Source organism: Mirounga leonina, unplaced genomic scaffold, assembly GCF_011800145.1.
Source record: "Mirounga leonina isolate KUSES-001 unplaced genomic scaffold, KU_Mleo_1.0 Mir_53, whole genome shotgun sequence".
Taxonomy (NCBI): Eukaryota; Metazoa; Chordata; class Mammalia; order Carnivora; family Phocidae; genus Mirounga; species Mirounga leonina.
Genome location: NW_023270807.1, coordinates 76,447,327 through 76,471,517, shown reverse-complemented (window position 1 = coordinate 76,471,517; position 24,191 = coordinate 76,447,327). Strand labels below are relative to the sequence as shown.

The 24,191-nt window shown below is 37.9% G+C and overlaps 1 protein-coding gene across 1 annotated transcript in view; it reads right to left on the bottom strand.

Annotated features, from left to right (window-relative positions):
• CLVS2 (clavesin 2) overlaps nt 1-23,384 on the bottom strand; it is a 64,136-nt gene extending 40,752 nt beyond the window's left edge. The window contains exons 1-2 of the mRNA XM_034991499.1: nt 22,370-23,384; nt 11,451-11,625 (exon numbers count right to left, since the gene is read on the bottom strand). Coding sequence (XP_034847390.1) covers nt 11,451-11,625; nt 22,370-22,758 — 564 coding nt within the window. The 5' untranslated portion in view covers nt 22,759-23,384. The remainder of the gene's footprint in view (nt 1-11,450; nt 11,626-22,369) is intronic.
• Between the last annotated feature and the right edge of the window lie 807 nt (nt 23,385-24,191).

Genomic DNA, 24,191 nt, shown 5'->3' with positions numbered 1-24,191 from the left:
CAGCTCTGTAGCAATCCATTATTGTCCTATATGGAGTAGAAGGTGCTTTCCTTAGCCATATTAGCAGAGATAATGGGATGACCAGAGGCATCTCTTTGAGATCTTCTTTTGAAACCAGTCGATAAAGTTGTCTATCTGCCTGAATCACTACCCAGTTGCAAATAAATCTGGTTTTCTGAGCTTCAGAGTCTTAGGTTATATGGGCCTATAGTTATTTCCAAAAAAAAAAAAAATTGTGAGTATATCCCTTAGAATTTGGATTTTGGAAATAAATTTATTCTGTATTTCACCCCAGAAAAAATATATCCCTGGGAATTTAGATTAAAAAACATAATAATAACAAAACTATTGCCACATGAAAGAATAATAATTTCTCTCGAGACTCATATGTTAAAGTAAAAAAATGATACCTCATGAACGTCATTTCTATCATTCTGTGATCAAAAACTAGATAATGATTGGCTTTAAGGCATTAAGGAACTTCCAAGTCAATATAGCAGATTGAATAAGCTCAATGTCCTCACCTCCCTCTACAAATTTAAATGACAGTAAACAGTACAAACAATAGTAAATTTACAAAAGCATTGTGAAAGAGGCAAAACAATATTACTAAATCAGATATTTGATAAAATTTTAAAATATGAAAACTACATGTAGTTTTGACTTCTACCTCAAAGAAGATGGAATAATCATACTTTTCCTTATTCTTCCCATTAAGTATAACTTAAAAAACTGGGCATTACACATAAAAAAAAAAAACATAAGAAGACTATGAAAGGTGAAAGCACACCAGCTAGAAACCTTAGGATCCAAACAATGACCTGGGTAAAAACCCTGAGTTTGACTTTGCCTCATATATCTCAGACTTAGAGCTCAGGAAACTGCCAGCTGGAAATTCAGTGGGCACAGACAAAAAAAACCCTAACAAAAGTTTGCTCTCACTGGGCAAAGGACCAGGAAAGGTGCACACTCACAACATTCAAAACTTTTAGGCTATAACTATGCTACTCCAGCCATACACCACGGGGTGGGGGGGGGGGAGAAAAAAGAAAAGAAAAGGAAAGGGAAGGGAAGGGAAGGAAAGGAAAAGGAAAGGAAAAAATGTGACCTAATCACCACCCACACCAACAAAGGGTGAGAGGGAAGTCTAGAATGGCACCTTTTCCAGGCTGTTATGAGGCACCCCACCCCTACTCTGGTGGTCAGAGAAAAGTAAGTGAGCAGTCAGGACTTTCATTCTCTACTACATCATCGTTAACATCCAGTTGTGAGCTTGTACAGTATTTTTATATGACATTACAACAAGGGAAACATGAGATTTCTCTGTACTACTTCTTAAAACTGCACATGAATCTACAATGACCTCAAAATAAAATTTAAAAGTTTAAGAAATAAATACATGTGATCATAAGACATTATGATATACAAAGGATTAAGACCACAGATACAAAGTCCATACTATAGGAAAATGAGAAAAGGGATCAGAGAAAAATTCAGAAGAAAGAATAATAAAAATGTTTGTTTTTCCAACTGAAAGAATAATAAAAATATGTCATTATGGTCTGGTAGACACATAAAAGATCTGCTTCTAAGTGTGTGCTTGCAAATGCCAAAGATGAAGAAAGATACTAAAATCTTTTACAAAATATAAATACCTACAAAGCAACAAGGACTTATCTGAAATCAGGCTTCTTATCAAAAATAATGGCTGTTTCATAGCTATGAAGTAATGATTTCAAAGCACTGAGGGAAAATTATTTTGAATTTGTATTTCTATATCTAGCAAAACTATCAACCAAAATGGAAATGGAATAAACACATTTAAAAGAATTCAAATACTCTGACATTTTACCCCCCTGTACTCTTCCAGGTAAAACAAACAACCAAACAACAACAACAAAAACTAGAAAAAATGCAAAGACTTGAAGAAATGAACTCCAAGAAACAGTTAACATAAGTAAAATTTTAAAATTTTCTGAGATGGCAGTTTGAGATAGGTAAAAATCATAACATGAAATAAAGAGCTCCTAGAACACCTTCAAGAGGAAAGTGGCTTCCTTACAGTACACAATATGATTAAAAAACTAGGTGCTAATGATGTAACTTTTACTTTATTAATTTCTGTACTGACTAAAATTATACTGACTTCTGCATGTATTCCCTGTGTGACTAAACAATAAGTAAAACTCCAACTGGTTTTTAAAGCACTTGACAAATATTGGATGCTGGTGGACTCTACATCCTAGTTTGACAGAGATTCCATTCTCTAAATCTTTACAACAAGACTGTATAGGAGGAATCCTTTCAGTGTTTTAGTAGCTAATAATTTTTCCTAGGAGTTTCTCAATTTAAGTCACCTCATTAAAAAATGTATTCTCATTCTCACTTTTTAAAAAAGTCATATTCTCATTTTATGAAAATGAAGTCCCAAATTCAGCGGATTTCTCACTTTAAGCTAAAGCAACAATATCACTATAGTTGTCTTGGACACCATCTTAAGACTACGGAGAAATTATTTAGCTTTTCCTCCCTTTAAATTCAGGATGTTTGGAAATACTCATCTTAGGAAAGTTGAACTGATTGAATCACCGCCATGTTACCTTTGTAGACATATAGTTATAGTGACCAGGTATAAAGAAATTACCAACCCCCTTATCTAGGCAAAACTAGTCAGGTACAGAGACTGCTGTCAGTACAGAGAATGGATTGTAGGAAAGATGCACTTATCCATTGTGCTTAAATGTAGCAATTACACTTCCTTGAAACACTGTCTAATTATCACCTCTTCCTTTCAGAGAACATAAGCAAACATAAAAAAAAAAAGTTATTTTAGGCAATCAGTTTTGTGAATGAGAATACAAGATATCCACCATTCCTCTTCTTCCTAGGATCACAGCTAGACTACAGTTCTTCACTTCCTTTGTAGTTATGGGTATCTACTTGACTGAGTTTTCTAGCCAATAAAATTTGAAAGAAAGCAATGTGCATTGTTTTCAGGTCTGGCCCATAGAAAAATGTGTAATCCTCCATACTTTTTTACCTTATAGGAAAATGGAATGGAATTGAGCGAAGTGACCTGAAAACTATACCTAGAAAATGGCAGGACAACAAGGTGGAAGGAACATAGTCATTGACTCACTAGGAGAAGCACCTTATTGGACTTCATGGAAAGATGACTGAATCAATGTACACATTTTGGTTTGTTATAGCAGCTATTACTATGTTACATAACTACCTCACACTCACCCACATCTTAAAATTCGAACTAATTGGGATCTTGCAAAAATGCAGTTGACTTTAAGTTATAGAAACACACTGTTGGGGCATCTGGGTGGCTCAGTCAGTTAAGCATCTACCTTCGACTCAGGTGGTGATCTCAGGGTCTTGATCAGCGGGGAGCCTGCTTGTCCCCCCTCTCTGCCCCTACCCCATCTCCCTCTTTTTCTCTCTCTCTCTCTCAAATAAATAAATAAAATCTTTAAAATACATACACACACTGTTATTAATTATGCATCAAATAGTAGTCTAGGAGGCACTCCTACTAGGAGTTTGTTGTAGTCTCTCCAATTGCAGATGTGCAGAAAACTAAGCCCATTAAAAACAGACATCAAAAACTAACGATGTAATGTATGGTGATTAACATAACAAAATAAAATTAAATTAAAAAAAACAGATCTTCAGAACAGTTATAACGAAGGATAAAGAGTATCTTCTTTCCAGGTCAATCTTAAGAAAATATACAAGAGTGCTACCCATGGATGAGCCAAAAGAATCACTCACCTCCATGATTCTGGAAAAATGGTAACAGAATTTTGAAAATTTATGAAAACAAAAATGACACCTTTGTTTGAGATTTCAAAAATGTTTGATTTAGATTACCTGAAGTTATATTTATGAAGGCAAAATGACTAAACATTTGAAAAATAAGCATGTCAATTTTATCAACATCTGTACAAAAATCTGATGATATTAGGGTCCTAATCTTTTCCCAACATTATTAAGATATGATCGACAGGTAAAAATTGTATATATTTAAGATCCACAGCATGTTTTGTTATATACACACATTGTAAAATCATTGCCACAGTCAAGCTAATTAACACATCTGCCACCTCACATAATGACCGTGGGGGGGAGGGGTGAGTGTGTGGGGGCGTGTGCGGTGAAAACACTTGAGACCTACTTTCTTTGCAAATCTCAAGAATACAGTACATTGTTACTAACTATAGTCACCAAACTATACATTAGGTCTCAGACTTATTCATCTATAACGGAAAGTTTGTACCCTTTGACCAGTATCTCCCATTTCCCTCACCTCCCAGCCCCTGATAACCACCATTCTACTCCTGTTACTATGAATTTGATTTTTTTTAGATTCCACATGTAAGTAAGATCATGCAGTCATTTGTCTTTCTGTGCCTGGTTTATTTCACTTAGCATGTTCCCAGGTTCATGCATACTATTGCAAAAGGCAGAATTTCCTTCTTTTATAAGGTTGAATAGTATTCCATTGCATCAGAACTAATTTTTTGAAAGGATAAGTGGCTGTTCACATTTTGCACTTTAGAACTGAGGAGAGTGAAAAAATAAAGTTCCACTGGGGGAGAAGGACGTATCAAGATGCATTTGCATTGCTACTAAAAAGAATAAAAGAGAACTTGCACTTACTCATCTTTTTTGTTCTCCTGTTAAGGACATGTCTAAACATAGCCAATAAAATGAAATGCAGAGCAGCTCATATGGTTCGTTCAGTTTTTCATATAGATAATTACTTTCTATCCATTTATCATTATCTCACTGACTCAGACCAAATGATTGCTATTTGCTTCTTTCCCTTTTGTCACTGCAATTATTTATTTATTTGAGGCAAATACACTCTCCTTCAGTAGTGTAGAGGTATTAAATTGAAAGTGTAGAGGTATTAAATTGTATTGATGATTACTAATACTTTAAGTCAGCAAGTATGTGTTAAGTAACTCTAGAGCACACATCTCTTCATTTTTTGTCAAGGGTGACACATACTTCCTACAACTAGACATTTTAAACAGATTTAGCTGCTAATCAAAACATAAAATAGCAATTGTAATGCCAGAAAAAAATAGTAATATACAGACATTTATATGTATATATGTAATATATACATACACAGAATTATCCTAGCCCACTATCAAAGGTTATATAATCCTTAGCCCACTTGCTGAACTGAATATTATATATAGCTTTTACATGCCTATTGTCAGCTTTTAAAAAGACTTCCAACGTCCTACTTCTGGGAACAAAACCTCTCAGCCAAACCACCACATTCTCACACCATGAAATAAAGCAACTTTAAGGGTTTCACTCATTTGTTTTAGGTTAAGTAACAACTGAAAGGAAGCACACTTAGCTCAGACAGCTATGCATGTGATGAAAAAAATGTCACTTTTTTTACACACTACCCTTGTCGCTGTTTCTCAATATGGTTCTGCCTGTGCATACAAAATGTGGAAATAAATGCTCCCACCTTCAGGCTGTCTGAATGAATACAGTTCATGAATCTGTGTTCATTTTTTAAAAAGATAGGCATGGTTTCAGCCCTCTCCCATCAATGCACCATAATGCTGCCTTAAGTTTACAAGGTAGCTTGAATGCAAGAAGCTTCTGCTACTGTCCAAAGCATTTTAAGCCTGAACACTATTGGCAGGTTAACAACCATTGCAAAGAACACTGTTGCAAAGCACAGAGACCTTTTGTTTTATTACAAATTTCTAATTTACCCAATGTCTCACTGATTTTTTTTTTGATATTCTCTCTTAACCATCACACACACACACACAAACACACACAATTTGGAAGCTGCCAGAAATTGTGGATAAGATTTAGAGGACTGCACAAACTAATGCTGGACTGAAGTTAATGGGGCTCCTCACCCGCTAGCCTTGGACAGTGATGTTCCAAGTCATTAGCATGTCTTCTGCTTTTGGCAAGCTCCCCCTGGTAGGACTGGGCTTCCAAACAGTCAGAGCCAGAATTTGTAGAAGCAGTGCTGTCTGCCTTCCACATGAATGACCAGAGCTCCCAGAGCTAACAGATTGGTGGCTGCTCCTAACACTAGACCCTTTAGACCGAAGAAAGGGCTGGCATTAAGTACTGTAGATTGATTACATATTCTTTATTCTTTCACAAGTCCTATTTATTAAGGGCTCTTAAAATATCTGGCACTGATTTAGGCATTTTGTGATGGCCCTGACATCTGAGTTTTATGTAGCAACTCAAAGAGCTATTCAGTTCCTTGTTACAGCCAAACCTCCTGACAGCGAGCTGCGCCTTGACTACATTATGTACTTTTCAGCAGATGGAGTTTGGGGATTCCTGTGAAACTGTGAAACAAAAGCACTGAGACACAGCAGGACAGAGCTAAGAGGGAAAAACAGATAAATATATCCGAAGAACAATGAACAACACAGGTACCGTTAGTATTAAGTTAAAAAAAAAAATGACAAGAGATTCTGGATTCATAAGAGTTTGAGTTTTTCATTACTAAAGAGTTTTAAGAATGCTCATATTTTATGAGAAAAAATAAAAATAGAACAAGGACAAGAAATATTAAAAAGAACATTGTTTCACTGTAAATTCAGTCTAAACTGTTCCAGGTATTTCCAAATATTTCATGCTTTAATTGGCTTTCCAGGGCTACAAGTCACAACCACTTAATCTTGTATTGATTTTCTAAGATGCTTCCTGTTACTATGACTACCCCAATCAATTAACTTCTTATTAGTAGCAAGATAATTTTCTTTCTTGTTTCTTTCCAATGAAGTCTGAATAATTTATTTCCACAAAAATATCTGTTGTTGCCTCTTATCTATCAAGGAACTACATTATGTTGGTAAAAATGTTTGAGGCCTTTTGTTTAAAAATGTGTTTATAGATTCTGCACAGAGAAAGCATACAGAATTGCCTTGGACCGATATCATGAGTGGTTTATCAATCTGTAGTTGTATTGATAAAAGTTCTCTTTGGCTACGGAAAAGTGCCTTTCACTTGGCCTTTATCACAGGGAACTGAGAGGCTGGCAATTACTCAAGGAGGATTTTCACTGGGAAGAAGAAAATCGTTCTGCCATAGGTCAGCCATTGTGACTTCTTTAGTTAGAATTGTATTCCCTAACCCAAAAACAAATTTCACTCGTAGTATAGCATGAGGATTTGGCATGGGAGAGCGAAGTTACTATAATCTGAGCCTACCCGCTTTTTCTTAAACACAGCCCTGGAAACAATAGAAACAAGATTCAGGAGAGACACTGGTCTTTGGAGTCAGACAACCTGGACTCACGCCTTTATGTCATTTGAGAAAATTTGGTTAACTCTCCTAAACACCCTGAAGTTTCATTTCCTGTCCTACAAAATGAGATCAATATAGTTACTCCATGGTAGTATGGGGGCTCTCTAAATCTAACTTCTCCATCCTTCTATCCAAGTCCTTTCTTCTACTCAAGAGATCTTTCCAAAACAAAGGAGTGATCAGGTCACTTGCTTGTCCCAAACCTCCCCCATGTCTGGAGAACACAGGACAAATCACATAGAATGCCATCCTCCATCCTATTGAAACAGTTCTCAGCCAGCCTTTCTTGGCTCATCCTCTGGTCATTTGCCTCAATTCACTTCTTGGTCTAGCCACCTCAAAACAGATTTATCATGTACCTTCAATGCTTTACAGCTGTATGTTTGTTCAAAGCACCTCCCCAAAGTTTTCCTGCCCAAAATGTTCTTCCTATCCTTGTCCACTTAGCAAACTCTTGCTCATCCTTCCAGGCCAAGGATATCCCCACAATCACCACCTTCCCAACTGTGCCTGGAGTTTCTCCCCAAGAAAACAAAGATTAATTTTCACTAGGTGAAACAATCTCATTTTTCATTTGGCTTCCAACATGAAAAAAATATTTTATTTGGCACCTAACATGAAAATATCTAGATGCTATTTAACCACACAGTGAAGTGATAAAAAAAAAATAATGCAATCTGTGTACTGATAACCTAAGCACTAAAAGCAAAAGATCATGTTATTCAGATCCCAAAGTCAATCAGCTTTAAGTCTAAATAGTCTAAGTAGTCACCGAATTGTGAGAAAACCAGCACACATGCAGAAAAATATGTCACCTGCCAAATAAGCTTATCCATATCAATTACTTTGAGCATGGCCATCACCTGTTAGGTACAAGATATATCATTTCTAATTTAATACTTTAAAATTGGTATAAATGAATAGACTGAGATTCAAACAAGGTAAGTAATTTGCCCAAGTATTTAGTATGTAGCAGGCTTGTCATCCAAATCCAGGCCTATCAGCCTCTAAAGCCTATTCTATTTCCACCCTTCCACATTATCTCCCTATTAACCTTGCACTTTGATCATAGGTAGGTCTTAAAAGCAATGGTCTATGTGTCTTTCTCCCAGGTTTCAGGTGCTATCTCTAGCCAGGTCACTCAAAATACTCTTGCTTGAGAAAAAGGGGGTTGGTGTGTGCATTTAGATAGGTTATACCTAAAGAAGAAAAGAGATGGGGCCTCTTCAAAGCACAGTTGCCTCATCCCATTAATAATACACATTATTAAAGTAAGTTTTCTTCCTGGCACTAGACCCATTGATGACCTTTCTCATTTTTACTTCAACTCCTTAGAGTATTTTTTTATGTTTGCCTGAATAAAAGTAACATATTATAGCAAGATTATAGCATGATATAAATTATCGCTGAGTTATTAAAGATATCCTCATCTCTTAATTTCCCTGACTGGGTTCATCGGAAGGTGTTTACTATTGTGGTATACTGGTAGTCTTGGTGATGGTAGTAGTTGTGTTTAGCAACCTAAAATTGTGTACATATCTTACTTCAAACCTTTTTTTGATCTTACGTTAATCTCAAAAAAAAGTTTATTAAAAAAAAAAGTTTATTGATGCTTTGCATGAAACATGGATCAAGGCAACAATGTCTCTCACAGAGCTTATGCAAAGTAAAACAGAGGAATGATTAGAAAAGTCAAAATGTTACTTCAGTAGAAGACAAACTAGGAAATCATGCTTGTCTCAATGAATGGAACATTTTTAGTACATCTTCTATTCTTATTTGGAATTACTATTTTTTTAAATCTAGATATAGGTATAAACATAGATACAAGATAGACACGTAGATACAGAGCATTTAAAAATCAATCCAAACTGGAGGAAAACTGAGTTTAAAGGTTAATAACAGGGGCCCTGGGTGGCTCAGTTGGTTAAGCATCTGCCTTCAGCTCAGGTCATGATCTCAGGGTCCTGGGATGGAGCCCCAAGTCGGGGGGGGGGTCCCTGCTCAGTGGGGAGTCTGCTTCTCCCTCTCCCTCTTTCTCCTCCTCTCTCCGCCCCTCCCCCACCAGCTCGTGCTCTGTCTCTGTCTCTTTCTCTCTCAAATAAATAAACAAAATCTTTTTTAAAAATAAAATAAATATTAGTAACATGTCAAATTTATTCCCCATAAAGATTTCCTTTCTTGTAAGTGGCTTCCCAGTTCACAACCGGGGGAAATCAACCCTGCTTCCTCAGTCTGGGTCCTAGGAGAAAGGAAAGAGGACTGAAACCTTCATGGGGAATAGAAAGAAACAAGGCAGCCAGCACAGGTCCCCACCTGAGGAGGGGATCCTTCTCTCTCCAACACAAACACAGAGATTTAAATTGACTGTAGTTCCTATCTTGCTGACACTTAGCACTTAAAGAAATTTGGATTGTGGCCATGGCTAATGGGGAAGCTCCCAAACATGTCCCGGTTGTCAGTTTTCCCTCCTGGACTGACTTATAACACTACTATTGAATGACTCCATAAAGCATGTAAGTTAGCAAATAACAAGATACTGAGTCTATTCTTGAGGTGGTTTTTTTTTTTTTTTCAATTTCTACAAATAATATGAGTTCTCCAGTTCTTCCTGTAGCTGAAGGCCTAGCCTATCCATCTTGAAAAAAAAAGATGACAAGTTAAATTAAAAAAAAAAAGATAAAACAATTATGAAAGGCTAGATTGCCATTCTGTGCTAAGTAACATGGTTGTGGTACCCAATTTTCTTTATAAAGCGAAGGACACTTTACACACTGCTGGCAATAGTGCAGAATTAGGACTGATTCCACATGAAAAATGCATTTCCAAACATGCTTATCCTGTGTCCTCTCTCAACCCCTATTAACTGTCTCTATGGAGTTTTTAAAAAGATGTTGTTTAAGATAAGACAGGAGCACCGCTAACTCACCCAGAGCAAGTCAGGAAACCTGCATCAGGAAAAAGCTATGCAGAGAAAAAGGAACAGTGTGCCTTATTCACTTCAGGGGCAAAATCCAAACTGTGAATTCAATTTGGTTAAGATGTCCTGCTGCCTGGAGAAATGGACCATTTTTAGTTGAGTCATCAGCCATCAATTTAAATGCCTACAGACACAGTCAGAAATTACTATGGAACAGAGATCTGGATAATTTTGGCTATTCAACATGAAAAAATAAAGTCTAGCATTCTGGCCTAATGAATGACAAAGATATAATTAGTCATTTTAAAACAAGAGATATTTTCAGCGGTAAAAGTTAGAAAAATTAACTGTTGACTTGCAAACTTCTAAGATACATGTTGAATATACAGAGAATAGTAACTAATACCACTCAAGAGTTAATTTGCAAATTTGGTAAAGAATTTAAGATTTATTCCATAAGTATTATATACAAAGTACTGTAAAGCAAACCACAGAAAGTGGAAGGACATCCTAAAACTTAAAAAGTAGGTTTATGACATGTCACTAACTAATAACTGATTTTCCACTTTATAGTTCCGAACCAGGTAAGAGTCGTTCACTGGAAGAAGCACCATTCCTATGTCAATTCCATGTGATGGCCCTTCCACCAAAACAACAACAACAAAAACCCGAATTAAGTCTAGAGAAGTAATTCAAAACAGTGATTCCAAATCTTAGATACCAAAATGCATATTGATTGATTGCTTTTCTAACAGCTTTTTGGGCAACATGAAGATATTAATGATCATATCCCTAATTCAGGAGGTTAAATGGAATAGTAAAACAAATATTTAGCTAATAATTAATATACACAGAAAAAGGAAGAGAAACAAAACAAAAAAGCCTAAATAGCTAATAATTAAAATCCAAAATGTGCTCTTTGTTCTGATTATCACGATAAAAATCTCAGGTCATCACCCACATTTATGCTTAGACATAGCGAGGTTTGTACCTAGTATTACAAACCCCATCTATTAAAAGGTCCATATCTTTCAACTTTTCTTCTATAATCCTTTGTCCAGTTAGTGTTTTAGTGTTGGTGCTTAAAAACGATTTTAAAAAAATGTTTTTATTATTCTTTAAGTAAGACATTTTGTCATTCTAACACATTAGATAAGAGAAGTCAAACACCAAAGCCTGAGAAACTGGGTCATTTGTCAATTTTTACCTGAAGGCCTTCAATAGCCAATCGCAGCATGCTTGGTGTAAGTTTGGAGGCTTGCTTGAAGGTGAAGTTACTCCAGTCTATGATCAAAACAAATCCATTCACCTGCAGCTCAGGATCTTCAATCATAGCTTCTAAAGAAAGTAAGATGGCACGCAAAATATCCACCAGTGTGTACCTATCAGCAACAGAAATGGACTACATTAAATCTAACGACCACTTTTGTCAAAGCTATAGAAAGTGTTTAGCACACTGAAAAGTCCTTTTAAAATACCTCAGGAGTCTGAAGATAATTTTGTTTAGAAATCTTCTTCCAAGAGGAAATTTATTCGCTGCACTCCAGGGACATAGTAGAATTTAACATGTATTCTCCCCAAACAAACTAAAATACTTTTGAAAATATTTTGTTTCATATTTTGCAACCATTTCCTTTACCTCCAGGCCTTCCTCTGATTTTCTAAAATCTCATCTCACCTCTCCTGAAAACTAGGTATGGTATTTTTTGAAGCAGCTCAGGAATGCCCTCAGTAACATTGACATTTCCCACCTTCACATTTGGAGAAGTTGAGAATGAGATTTGAAGGAGTTCCACCAATAAACAAGAACACTAGGGTAAACAGCTATGGTTAAAAATGTCAGCAGATTTTAATTACTCATATGGAGTTAATATCATAAAGATGCAATGAAAGAAAGAAGGATACGGGATTGAGTCTTTATCTTTTTGAGCCTTGCACCTTAGCACAGTGCCTGGCACATTGTAGGAACCCAATTAATGCTCCTTACGTTCCTGTAGAATGGGAGTAGACTAGAGTGCCAAGGCACTAATTAGAGTAAGATACTGCCTCAGCGAAGGCAACAGAACGAAGAGCAAAGAAAAAAAGCCAAATTTGAGAAGTATTTTAGAGGTCAATTTGTTAAAACGTAATACTTAATTAGACACAGAGACTAAGATTGAAGGAAGAGTAAAAGATGACACAAAGATTTTCTAGCTTCAGAGCCTGAATAAATGGTAAAATCTTTCATCAACATCAATAATGCAAGAAGAGGGTACAGTTGATGATCTGAAAATGTAGAGCTTGGAATAAAGCCCATTGTAGTATTGGTGAGAAGTATGTAGTACACCCAGAAAGATATATCAAGTAAACACCTGAAAAAGTAGATCCTAAACTGAGGAGAAGGCTCAAGGGGGAAAATTCCAAAGTCAAAAACACACAGATCCTAAGTTCAAGTAAGTGAAGGAGGTAATGTAGTCAGAGCTGAGAAGAAAATAAAATAGTTATTCAAGAAGGGGATCCCAGCATTTCAAGAGGAATCACCAAATTTATGAAAATGTTAACATTTCAAGTTTTTTCCCCTCAGATATTCAGGTGGAGACATCTAGCAAAAGCTAGAGAAAGAAATGTTGACCTCAGGAAACAGGTGGGATGGGGAGGGCTGGTAGATTAGGGATAGAAATCCCTTCAATGAAGACAGTATGAGATAGTGAGTACATATGAGGGAGTAGTTCTATTTTTCACTTCTAGAAACATTTGGAGGTGAATGGAGAAAGCATAGTAGTCCAGAAAGGAACTTCAGGTGATTTTTCACTTGCTCTGGGTCTCATTTCCTCATCTGTAAAATCAGTAGTTTGGAATAGAATCCCTTTGGGATCCCAGCATTACTCAAGCCTACGGCACGGTGTCAGAAGACTTCAGGATGGAATCTCTTCCCTGTCTTTCATTAGCAGTGTGGTCCTGGACACGCCATTGATCTATAATTCTGAGGCTCAGTTCCGTTATATGAAAAAATGGAAGTACCTATGATTAGCTTACTCGATCTCACTGGCCGTGGGGGGCAGGGGGGGCAAGTTAAAGACACAATTCAGGGGAAAGCAATTCCACAGTGCTAGGTATACAGCAAGTGCTCAGTAAATGTTGGTTGGAATAGATACAGAGCATACTTTTTATTGTAATGGTAACCATAGACATAGTGTACTAAGCAGGATATAATCAGAACTAAAGGCTATTTGTACATTATACTTAAAAATTAATGATGATCTTTAGATAGCTTATTACTCTTATAAAAGGCAAGGATCAAGAGATTATTTTTAAACCTTTGGAAGGTATACAGCCTATCTTACAGGCATAAAGATATGGCATCCCAAAATACTTCCTGAACATGTAAGATAATAAAATTTTGTGTAGAGTTCTATTACCTATTTGTCTTTAAATCTGTAAAATATGTATGGTTGAATACCTTATTTGTCACTCCTTGGCTGGCCTATCTCCTCTATGAATATAATAGCCTAACACAGTGTTATGACAAAAAGCCTATAAACCTACACAGACTGGAAAGATGGAGGAGGAAGGCTATATTTCTGGTTTAAATTTGGAGACCTGTTTAAAAAAATACTCATTTTAATTCCTGAAATTCATAATAATAATTTTTCTAATTTTTAATTAGAAAAGTCCAATTTAGAATTTCTCCCTATTATGATTATTCTTATGTTACCCATAAGAACACCAAACAGCATTAATAATACCAAAATAGCATTAAGTAAAACTTGACTCTGAAATCAGCTTTGGAAGGATGATGTATTATATCCAGTGAGAATAAACCATAGCACCAGCAAAGGCAGACATCAAAAGGCAATTTGTTTTAAACAACACATTTTAAGAATGGTTTTCCAAAACTGAGGTCAAATCAAGAGAAAAATTTACAGACATATCATTATTCCCAAGGAAATACAGTAAGGCAAATCCCATGATCAGAGATGAAGAAAAGCAGCTTTGCCAAGTTTTCAAGAGCAAATTTCACCAAGTTTTTAAATTTACTATCTTTCTTCAAAAGGAGAATCAAATGATCCTTATATAAATCATTTTGATGTCCAAATTGAAGAAAAGAAACATTAAAACATCTTAGCTAACCGCATTCAAAGGGCAGGTCAAAACCACTCTTGACACTCCAGTCCTCTGTTGTCAAACATGTCTCATTACTACCATTAGCAGCTCAGCAGGCTCTTCATAAGCAGAACATTATTACATGAGATCTTGCTAAAGTCTGTCAAATATCCCCAAAGAAATGGAGGATTTTATGAATTTTACATCTTCTGGAATCCTACTTTCATTCTTCTCTTTGAGATTATTTTTAACTGTTACAATCTACAAACCTGAGGCCATTACAATAAGTATGCTCGTGTTTGAGGTTTATCTCCCAACTGTAGGAGCTCCACCATTGCTATTCTCCCCTTGTATGTTGGAAGAAAGCCATAAATAACAAACTAGCACATTAATGCAGCTCTCGACTCTTGATTGTGCTTCTCAAAACAGCATTAAGTAAAGCCTGCATCTGAAATCAACTTGGAGAGGATGATGCATAGCAGGTAGTAAGAAGAAATAATAACAACAGTAAGGGATTTTACAACCGGGACGCCAGACTATATAGACCATTGCTCTTGAAAGACAGCAGAGCTCCGATAATATGTAAAAACCGTATGGAGAAGACGGACACCTGTATCTCCTATTTGCTACGGATACAGTCAAGAGCAGGGAAGCTTGTTCTCTTGCCTCTGGCCATGCAAGGATTGGGGGTGCTGACTGACCTGTGCTGTCCTGGGGCTTACAGAGTGGCGTCCTCTACAACTTATAATCCGTGCAAAGAGCAACCTAAATCACAAACAGGTCATTTCCTTCCCATTCCTCAACCTTTTCTTTCAGTTTGACAAGGAAAAACTGGCATCTGGGCATCACATTGAACAGCACAACAACAAGCAATTTCCCTTTGTCACTAAATCAATCAGCCGTTATTAAATTCTTCATTAAGGCTATCCCCATCCCTCAGTTTTCATTAAGCCACATTTCTCATGTCTGAAGCACTTCTTATTAGAAAGGTGCTGAGGGGAAAGACAACAGCAAAGAATTGCCTCTATTAATGCCTCGGGGTATCTTTAGCGCTAAAGCTGGTGAACCTATCTAGGTGTTTTATATTACTGAGTGGTAATAATAATAATAATACCTCTATCTGTGTAATCATTTAAGATTTCCAAGGCAATTTCAAATGCATTATCTTAATCTCAAAACAAGCTCAAAGTCTCTATGCTGGCTTTGTTCCTATTATTTTGGAGATGAGGACACAGTCTCAGAGAATTTGAATGGTTTGCCCAGAATTACCCTGGGAGTAAAGCGGGGAGCCTAGATGAGAAGCCCGGTCTTTCTGACACTTGACTTCTTTGCACTCCCCATGCTACCTCATACCTAGAACACAGTCTAATGAATAGCTGTTCTGCTTTTTCAGGTCTCTGTGGCATGTGTGTCAGAAGACAGATCGGAAGTCAATACCAACATGTCACCTTGCCAGGTTACAGGGCAAGCTCCAACCTGGCCCCAGCAGCAGGTTTTGGGGAAGGAAAGGCGAGAAGACATTCCTAAGAGTCTGAATGGGAAGAGGAGAGATCTACAAACCCTAGAGAAAATATGAACTCTGAAATAATCATCTGTCTGGCTTATATCACTGAGCACAGAAGGTTAACTGTCTGAGCCTTGCTTTAGTTTTACTGCTGTGGGAATGTAGGTGAGTGAGAACAAGTGAATCACTGAAAATGAAACATCTACAGGAATAATGTCTTTCTTTGGAGAAAACAAGGTAAAACAATGTGCACCTACTGACATCAGAATAAATAAAATAAAACAAAACAAAATAAAGTAGAACTGTGCTGGAAAAAATGTAAACATCAGAAAGGCAACTCTTCTTTTGAGGGTAGAATACTCTCAGCAAAGGTCTGCTAAGTGCAGTCTTTGTCTTCGGAGATTTATTCCAGCAACTGAACTTTCTAATGGTCTATTCTGATGTTCGGTCAAGATTTTCTAAACGTTAGATGGAATTCTTTCCCGTAGATTTGTTTTTCACTAGACTCCTTTCGGTAACTGTCTATACACACACAAAAAGTTTGACCAACTCACTTACTAGTTGTATGGTCATGGGTGAGACACTCAACTGCCCAGAGCCTCAGCTTCCTCATCTGCAAAATGTGGATATCAATAGGACCTGCCTTGTAGGATTCTGATAAAGATTTAATAGATTAATGTTGTAAAGGGCTTAGAAGAATACCTGGCCCATCACACATGCTATAAAAGTGTTTTAAATGAATGAATAAATGAAGTAATTAATTAATGAATTAAAATGAAACAATAAAAGGTTAAATTCTGTTAACGGAGAAGGCGATGTTCTCTCTGCACAACACTGAGGAGCCCGCAGCTGCCCCTTGGCCCTGAACTTCGAGCACAGGCAAACAGTACCCCCATTAAGCACTTACAACCTCTCTGGTAGTTATTTAGCGCCTCATGTTTTTTCTTCCCAGAGGTCATATGCCCCTTGATGGTACAAAGAATATGTTACATGTCTTCATTTGCCCCTGGCACCTACTAAATTTCTATGTATGTAACAAATGCTTGACTCAGGCGTACTTTTTAAAAAATGATTTGAATTGAGTACTTTTTGCTCAGTTTGTTATTTGATGTTACAAAGACCTGACATACAGGGACATCCTTCCCCCCACCCCACATCAGGAGTGCTGTTTATTATCTTAGTAAAGTATATGCACCTGCTCTCTGTGATATAAAAGAGCTCAACCTTTCCCAGAATGGAGGAAATGAAATTCATTCGCCTAGGATAACATTAATTTACTAGCTGTTGGCTTGTTTTAAAATATCTTTAATCATTTCTTTTGAGGCTTCCTTTCAGTGCAGTAACCTCAAACCCTTTGCTTCTCTTCAACTTTGCTTAAAGTTGCATATCTAAAATATGAAAATAGCCTGGTTCATGCCAAACCCCATCAACATCCTACTTTAAGGTTGGCATTCTTGGTCTTCGTTGTTATTTCAAGTTTATTTCACTAATTACTGTATAATTGCCCCAGTTTCTAGAGACCGTCCTATTTTTTCCAGAGATTTATTCCAATATTCCACTAACATTTCTCAGGACAATTTTTTTTTCTTTCCCATTTTCCATGGTATGAACCAAGGGCATAGTTTGGAATAACCTGCAGTTTCCAGAATATTTATGAAAAAAAGCCTCCTTATAAGGAAGCAATACAGAAGCTCTGCTGGGACAGAAGTCCTGTGGAATTGACACTTGCCATTTCCAGTTCTGACTCAATCTCAAAATTCACCATAACACAGCACAAGATGCCTCCAGGATTTGAAGGGTAAGGATTCCTGACCTTGACACAATATAAAACACAGTAAAACCAAAAATTGAAACATATTTAAATAAATATAAGTAAACTTTAATAAACTGAGACAAGGAGTCTTCAAAAATCTGGCCTCAGAATTAAGCCTATAATCGGTCTCCCTGCTCGGCGGGAAGCCTGCTTCTCCCTCTTCCCCTCCCCCTGCTTGTGTTCCCTCTCTCGCTGTGTCTCTCTCCGTCAAATAAATAAAATCTTTTTTAAAAAAAATTAAGCCTATATTCTTTTGTTTGTTTGTTTGTTTTAAGATTACTGAGTATGAGTGTTTCTCCCTAATTATATAGTTAATTACCCTTGACTATTCCTAGTAATTTTTACTTTATTTTGTTTTATTTTATTTTAGTGCACTTCCAGAGAAGAATGAAACTTTGTGGCTGGGATTAAAACAAACTTGTATAGTCTATGGCTGTTTAAAATGTTAATTTATTATCAACATAACCTTCTTTTAATTTGGAGACTGACCACGTTATTTTAATACATGGGAGCATATTCACAAGTCAATCAGAACTTGCAAATATCATTATTTTCTTTTTCATGAAATAGCCACACAATAGGAATAAACAAACTGACAATAATATGTGTTTTAGACAAATTCCAGGATAAGCTAGAGAATCGTAGCCTGATATTTGACCTGCCAGTCTTCTATCCCTTGCACAGCTTCAATACTATAAGTGATCACCAATGTTTATCATGACAAGCCAAACATAGTGCAAGATGGTCAGTGCTTCAAAATTGCCACTATATTAGGAATCATTTTGGTTTAGCTGCATTTAATTGTTTTCTAATGGTTATGAGTCAGATGCCAGATAAATGCTTGTTTGATGTACAAAAGTATAGAGAACTACTTTATAATTCTAACGAAGTAAAATACTACTTATGACCTACAGGCCAACTATCAGAATGCATGTCATCATTATGTTTCAGGGGCCCAATTCACTCATGAATATTCACAGGAAGTATGTTCCAGTGAATTTCAACTTCTCAGATACCTGCTCCTATGCTCCAGAGTCTAAACCGGTCTCTACTTTAATTCCAAGCTTCCTTTTCTTAAGATAGTATGATCTCTTCTAGCTTCATGTTACATTATCCTCACACTCTATTGTTGCAATCAGGTGGACAATTTGAAGGTATCTGCTGAGTCCTAAGCAGGGCACTATCATTCAGGAAGGAAACACAGCATATAATGCGTGGAAGACTACTGCATCTTAGCAATGTGGTGTAACAGTTCAGTTGTTTTTAATTTTGTGGAATTTATTCTTGTTTTCAGAAATTATGTTAGACAATGTGAAAGAAATGAGATAAAATTGTATGAATCTTTACCAAGGTATAGACTGCACAACAAATGTAACAAATCATCTGACCCTGTTCTATCCTTTTTAGAAAAACCACAGACCACATTGAAAGTCATTTTGACATTCTAGTATTTCAATTATTTTTTAGGTATGTTAGAAGGCAGGTACACTGTAAATATTTTTATTTTACCTTAGTCTTCCTGAAGATTCCATGTCTCCTACAAAAGCTTTGGAAATGGTCCAATCCTTTGCAATAACCTGAAACTGACCTGCACCACACTGCAGTATAAAGAAACACTATTTTATTTATAGTCACGATCTCATACACATTTACTGTTGCTAGTCTCCTGAGGAGCACAGAAAACTGTCCTACAAATTTCACACAGGAGAAAGTATACATCAGATAACTTCCTACTTAGAATCTTTTTTTTAAATGCATAACTCACTTCAACTCAACAAATATCAACTAGCAATAACTCTAGATCACGTGCTATTATAAATATAACATAAGACTTAGTCTTTTTGTTACACAAATTAGTTATTTCAGAGGTCTTTACAAAATTTTTTCAAAATTCGATTAAAAAAATCTTGCTTTCCCTTTTGGGAAGTTGGAAATAAGCTGTTTCGAAATAAAGGGAACATTTTCTTCTACCTCATTTCTGGAATTTCCCTGGGTAATCCTGGACGTTCCCACCTATTGTCTCTTTAAAACAATGCTATTTTACTTTCTTAAAACAATGCTACTTAAAAAAAAAAAAAAAGATTGTTAAAAGCCAGGCAATTCACAGAACAACTCAAGGAAGGTGGTCAGAATTGTGATCAGAAGTGCAGTCTTCTCAAGAGACCCAGGTTGTTTGGTCTGGCAGGATGAGAGCAGGATCTGACTCACAGAACGGGAGAGGCGTGGGGACCGAGAATTTGGCATGTGGCAGATCCACCTAACAGAACGGTAGTATGGGAAACATTGAGGGAAGGTGGCACAGACTTTGTGAAAATTCAAGTCAGATAAGAATTGAGGCTGCAGAGTGTAGAAAGGAAAGGGATTCAGACCCAAGGTAGGAAAGGGGCTGGTGACATCCTGATACTAGAGGAAGAAACTGCCAGAAACCATCCTACATGCTTCAGAGCAGTTCTTATGCATATATCTCAACGATAGAAGTTTACAGAATATGTCAGGAGGATAGGGCTGCTTATCCACTAGTCCTTGTTACTGATATACACAGATCTGATTTTTTTTTCTAAGAATATAGGAAGAATTTTAGACAAGCTCTAAATAACTTGTATGCCTTCTGATCTTGACATAGTATAACTTCTTGATTATACCTGTTTGTTTCCAACCGTAGAAGTAGAATTCATAATTTTTAGCCTATAGGTCCAGATAGAGTATTTTTACAGAACATAGCTTCTCATTTTTAACTTCACGTACATGAAATTTTAGTGTTTAGGATTTTTGTGTAGTTTTAATACAAATACTTTTATATGCCAATTAATAAATCATCTCTCATTGTAGATTTCCAAGGAGATAGATTTTCATTACTGGTAACCTATCCTTTATATGAAAGAATAAGACAGAAAACTAAAACAGTTTCTTTAGTAAATCTGGAGTAATCAGCTTCCCATATAGATGAGAACTGTAAGTGACTTTCATCTTAATTAGGCTTATAAATCAGTGTGAATATTAGTTAACTTATAAAAATAAGTGAAAAAAGTCTGATATACATGCACGTCTCTGTGAACGCAATCTGCCTCTCTAATGATATCTTTGACAGACCCTGAGATATATTTAAATATAAAATTTCCACAGCACCCATTTCACTGTAGCTCAATAAATAAAATGTCAATCTAACTGACATATGGATTATGTTCCTTCTTGGATAGTTTTTTTTTTCAATTTTGATATACACAATAATTGGTTTGCATGACCCTACAATGTACATCTCAGATGGGAAAAAAATTAAAAGCTTCTTAAAGAGGAATTGTGGTCAAAAGATGGCATTTCATGGGCCTTTAAACTTTGCCACCTGATAAAAAGTAGAGTGAGATCTTTGCAAGTAACCAAAATAAGGAATAGACCTCTATTCCCCCTCAATAGCTAACTCTATAAGTTTCTTAGCTTTATGATTCCTTAGGTAGTAATTTGTCTTTTTATTTACCTAAAAGAAATCAGAGTAGTTCTCAACTTAGAATTATAGGGAACAGGTGACTAAAGAGTAAAAACTTGTTAAAAAATATTCACTTATATTGTAAGATTTCAACAGTCTGAAAAGCCTCTCTAGAAAACCATAAGATCAATAAGCTTTCTCAGTAACCGTAAAAGTCTTTTACAATTGTTCCAGAGATGTTTTCAACGAACCAGATGCATCAAAAGTCACCATTCACAGAACTAAAAATACACCAATGTTATGACAACCAGCTCCTCATGATTCATAGTTCTGGTAACATTCTCAAGTTCCATGAAATATATTTAGCTTTGAACTTAACTGAAACTACCTTACCCAAGACCCTTTCATAATTTTTTATGTCTTTCAGTCTGAGAAAATAATTTTGATTGAGGAAGTGGAAGAGTTCTTCTCTGCATTCTTCTGTTATAATGTAGATGAAATAAGAATATAATTTCTCCTCCATTAAAAAGCAACAGAACTCCAAAAGTCTACCAACTGACATGTCTGAACATTTTCCACTTGCTTACAAAAGATGAAAAATCACATCAGACAGGAAACACATTCTTTAGATTAGTGACAGGTGTAGAACGAGCATACCAGTCAGCCTTTATTTTCAGTGTCAGTAGGCATGCTCAGCAGCAGAGGGTACAACTCTTCCTTTTCATTGAAGTGACACACATCATATTATTCTTTCATCTACACACCACCAAGCAGAAAAGTTCCCAAGCAACAAAACTATTTGATCTTGGTTGAATGCCAGGCTATTCTTTAAAAATAAAACCTCAGTACTAAGGAGACAGATGATGATGATGGTGATGGTGATGGTGATGATGATGATGAACCTAGTTTAAGAATTGCATCAGGGGAGGGAGGAAAAGTTGTCTCCATTCTCATCCTCATTTCTCCACAGAATAGTAAACTTACTCAAGAGGCGAAAAATTTAGCAGCTTTATTTAGAAGTTGAATGATTTAGATTGCAGCACAATATTAGGGTTCAGGAAGCATTTAGAGCTGCAGTAGAAACTAGGTGTTCACGAAGTAAGAGTTTCAAAGGTAGAAATAAAAGCCTTTCTCCCACCCCTTAGGATGCCCACCAGAACCTCATTTTGTAGTTCCAGTTTCTCTTTTCCCCCAGCCAAATAAACAAACACATCAAAGCTTTAAAACCATGACACTACTCAGGGTAAACTCTGGAAAATGGGAGAGTAAAAGAATCCCTAGGACAAGTTTGAATTTAGGATTTACCTGCTCTGATCCCAGTTGGCTGCAAAAAGGACTAGAATCTTCCTGCCATAGTGGTCCAGATTGGCCAGGCCCCCAGGGAAGCCATCCTTCAGTGCCTGCTTGATGCCAGGGTCAGTGGCCTTGAAGCTTTTGAACATGTCCAGGTTCTGCTGCCGGTACTCAAAGTACTGGGCCAGGAGGCGGAAGGCCTCAAAGTGATGAAACTTCCTGGCCCGCAAGAAGCGTAAGATGAAGGCATCATCTGTGCGCAGAAAGCCAATGTCCGGCCTGGTGATGACCATATCCCTCACCTCCTGGATGTCCTGGTGCAGTGTGTCTGGGTTCTCGTTGAGCTCCAAGCGAGCTTTCTCCAGGGTCTCAGGAGAGAGACCAGCTTGTAAATGAGTCATTGTTCTGCTTATTCCTGAACCTTCCCTTCCTCTTGCTGACTGTCCCACAACAAACCTGGCCTTTGCCACCACCACGCGCTGGCCTCCGGACCTCACTGCAGCCTGCTTCCTCTTCTGCACAGGAAATTATTTGTCTTGGTGTCCAGACTAGTACCCTGTTGCTCCTGCTTCCCCGCAGCTTTTTTCTGGGGGGTATAAACTTCTTTTCCCACCCCTTAAAAACAACGCGTCACTTTGGTTCCTTCTTCCCTTTCCTTTAAAGAGATGTGGACCTCTGGCGGGCCCAACACTCCTTGTCCTTCCTCAGTCCTAACAAAACACCCCTAAGCCCACCCTGCACGCTTGGCACTGATCTTGGTACTGTCCTCTTCTCTTCCAAGATGTAACAAAAACAACCCCCACGCACATCTCAGCCCCAGCTCTGTGATGCTTCTGCGGTCCCTACTGAAGGATGCGCCTGCCAGGGATAACGATGGGAATTCTGATTAATAATAAGGTGGCTCTTCAGCGCTGAGCTCCAGGGCGGGGAGAGAGCGTCTTTGCCAGAAAGAAAAAGAGAGAAAGGGAAAGAGGGGGGAAAGGAGCTTATTTTTCCTTCTGCTTATTCAAAGATGCTATTTTTAAAAGACATTTGTAGGATTTTGTTTAAAATGATTATGATCCAATTAGGTGGAGACTCTGCAGATAGCGCACCTTCCCTCCTCCCCTCCTAGATACACCGTGATCTCAGAAGGCACCAGAAGGGTTTCTGGTGGCGTTGGCACCAGCGTGGGCTTCCCCCCTTCCAGCCCCACCCGCAACTTCTGCCTTCCTCTAGCCCTTTATTTCAACGGAATTATGGGGGGGGGGGCGGTGCAGGAAGGAGAGGGATCTCTCTCACAATATGCGTTTCAAATGCGAGGTTGGGGGCGGGCGGGGCGGGGGGGGAGAAGGTAGAGGAGTGGAGAATAAAATTAAAATGTCTCTACCTTTTCTATGAAACCCCAAAGCAAGAGAGAAGAGCAGTGGGCTCCTACCAGCAAACCCGGAGGCGGGGACGCTAAGCAATGCGGCACTCCCTGGCATCCATCAGCCCCGGCTTCGGCGGCGGCGGCGGCGACAGCAGCAGCAACTCCTCTCGGTGGGATGGCACGAGCAGAGAAGAGGGGCGGCAGCTGGGACCCGGGCCGAAGACGCGCTGGGGAGCAGCCGTGACCACATCGTCCGCCAGCAGCCCGCTGCCTCTCCCAGCAGGAGGGTGGGGGTGCGGGGCTAGGGCCGCCGGCGTCCCAGGTCCTCGCCTGGCCCTGCCATTCGCGTCCCCGGGAGAAGAGAAGGGAGGGAGCGCGGTTCCAATGCCTGGATGGAGAAGGCCACGCGGGCGGCCGCCGCCTTTGTGCGCCCGAGCGGCGGGCGGTGGGCTCGGCGGGGCTGCTGCGGGGCGCGGGCCTCTC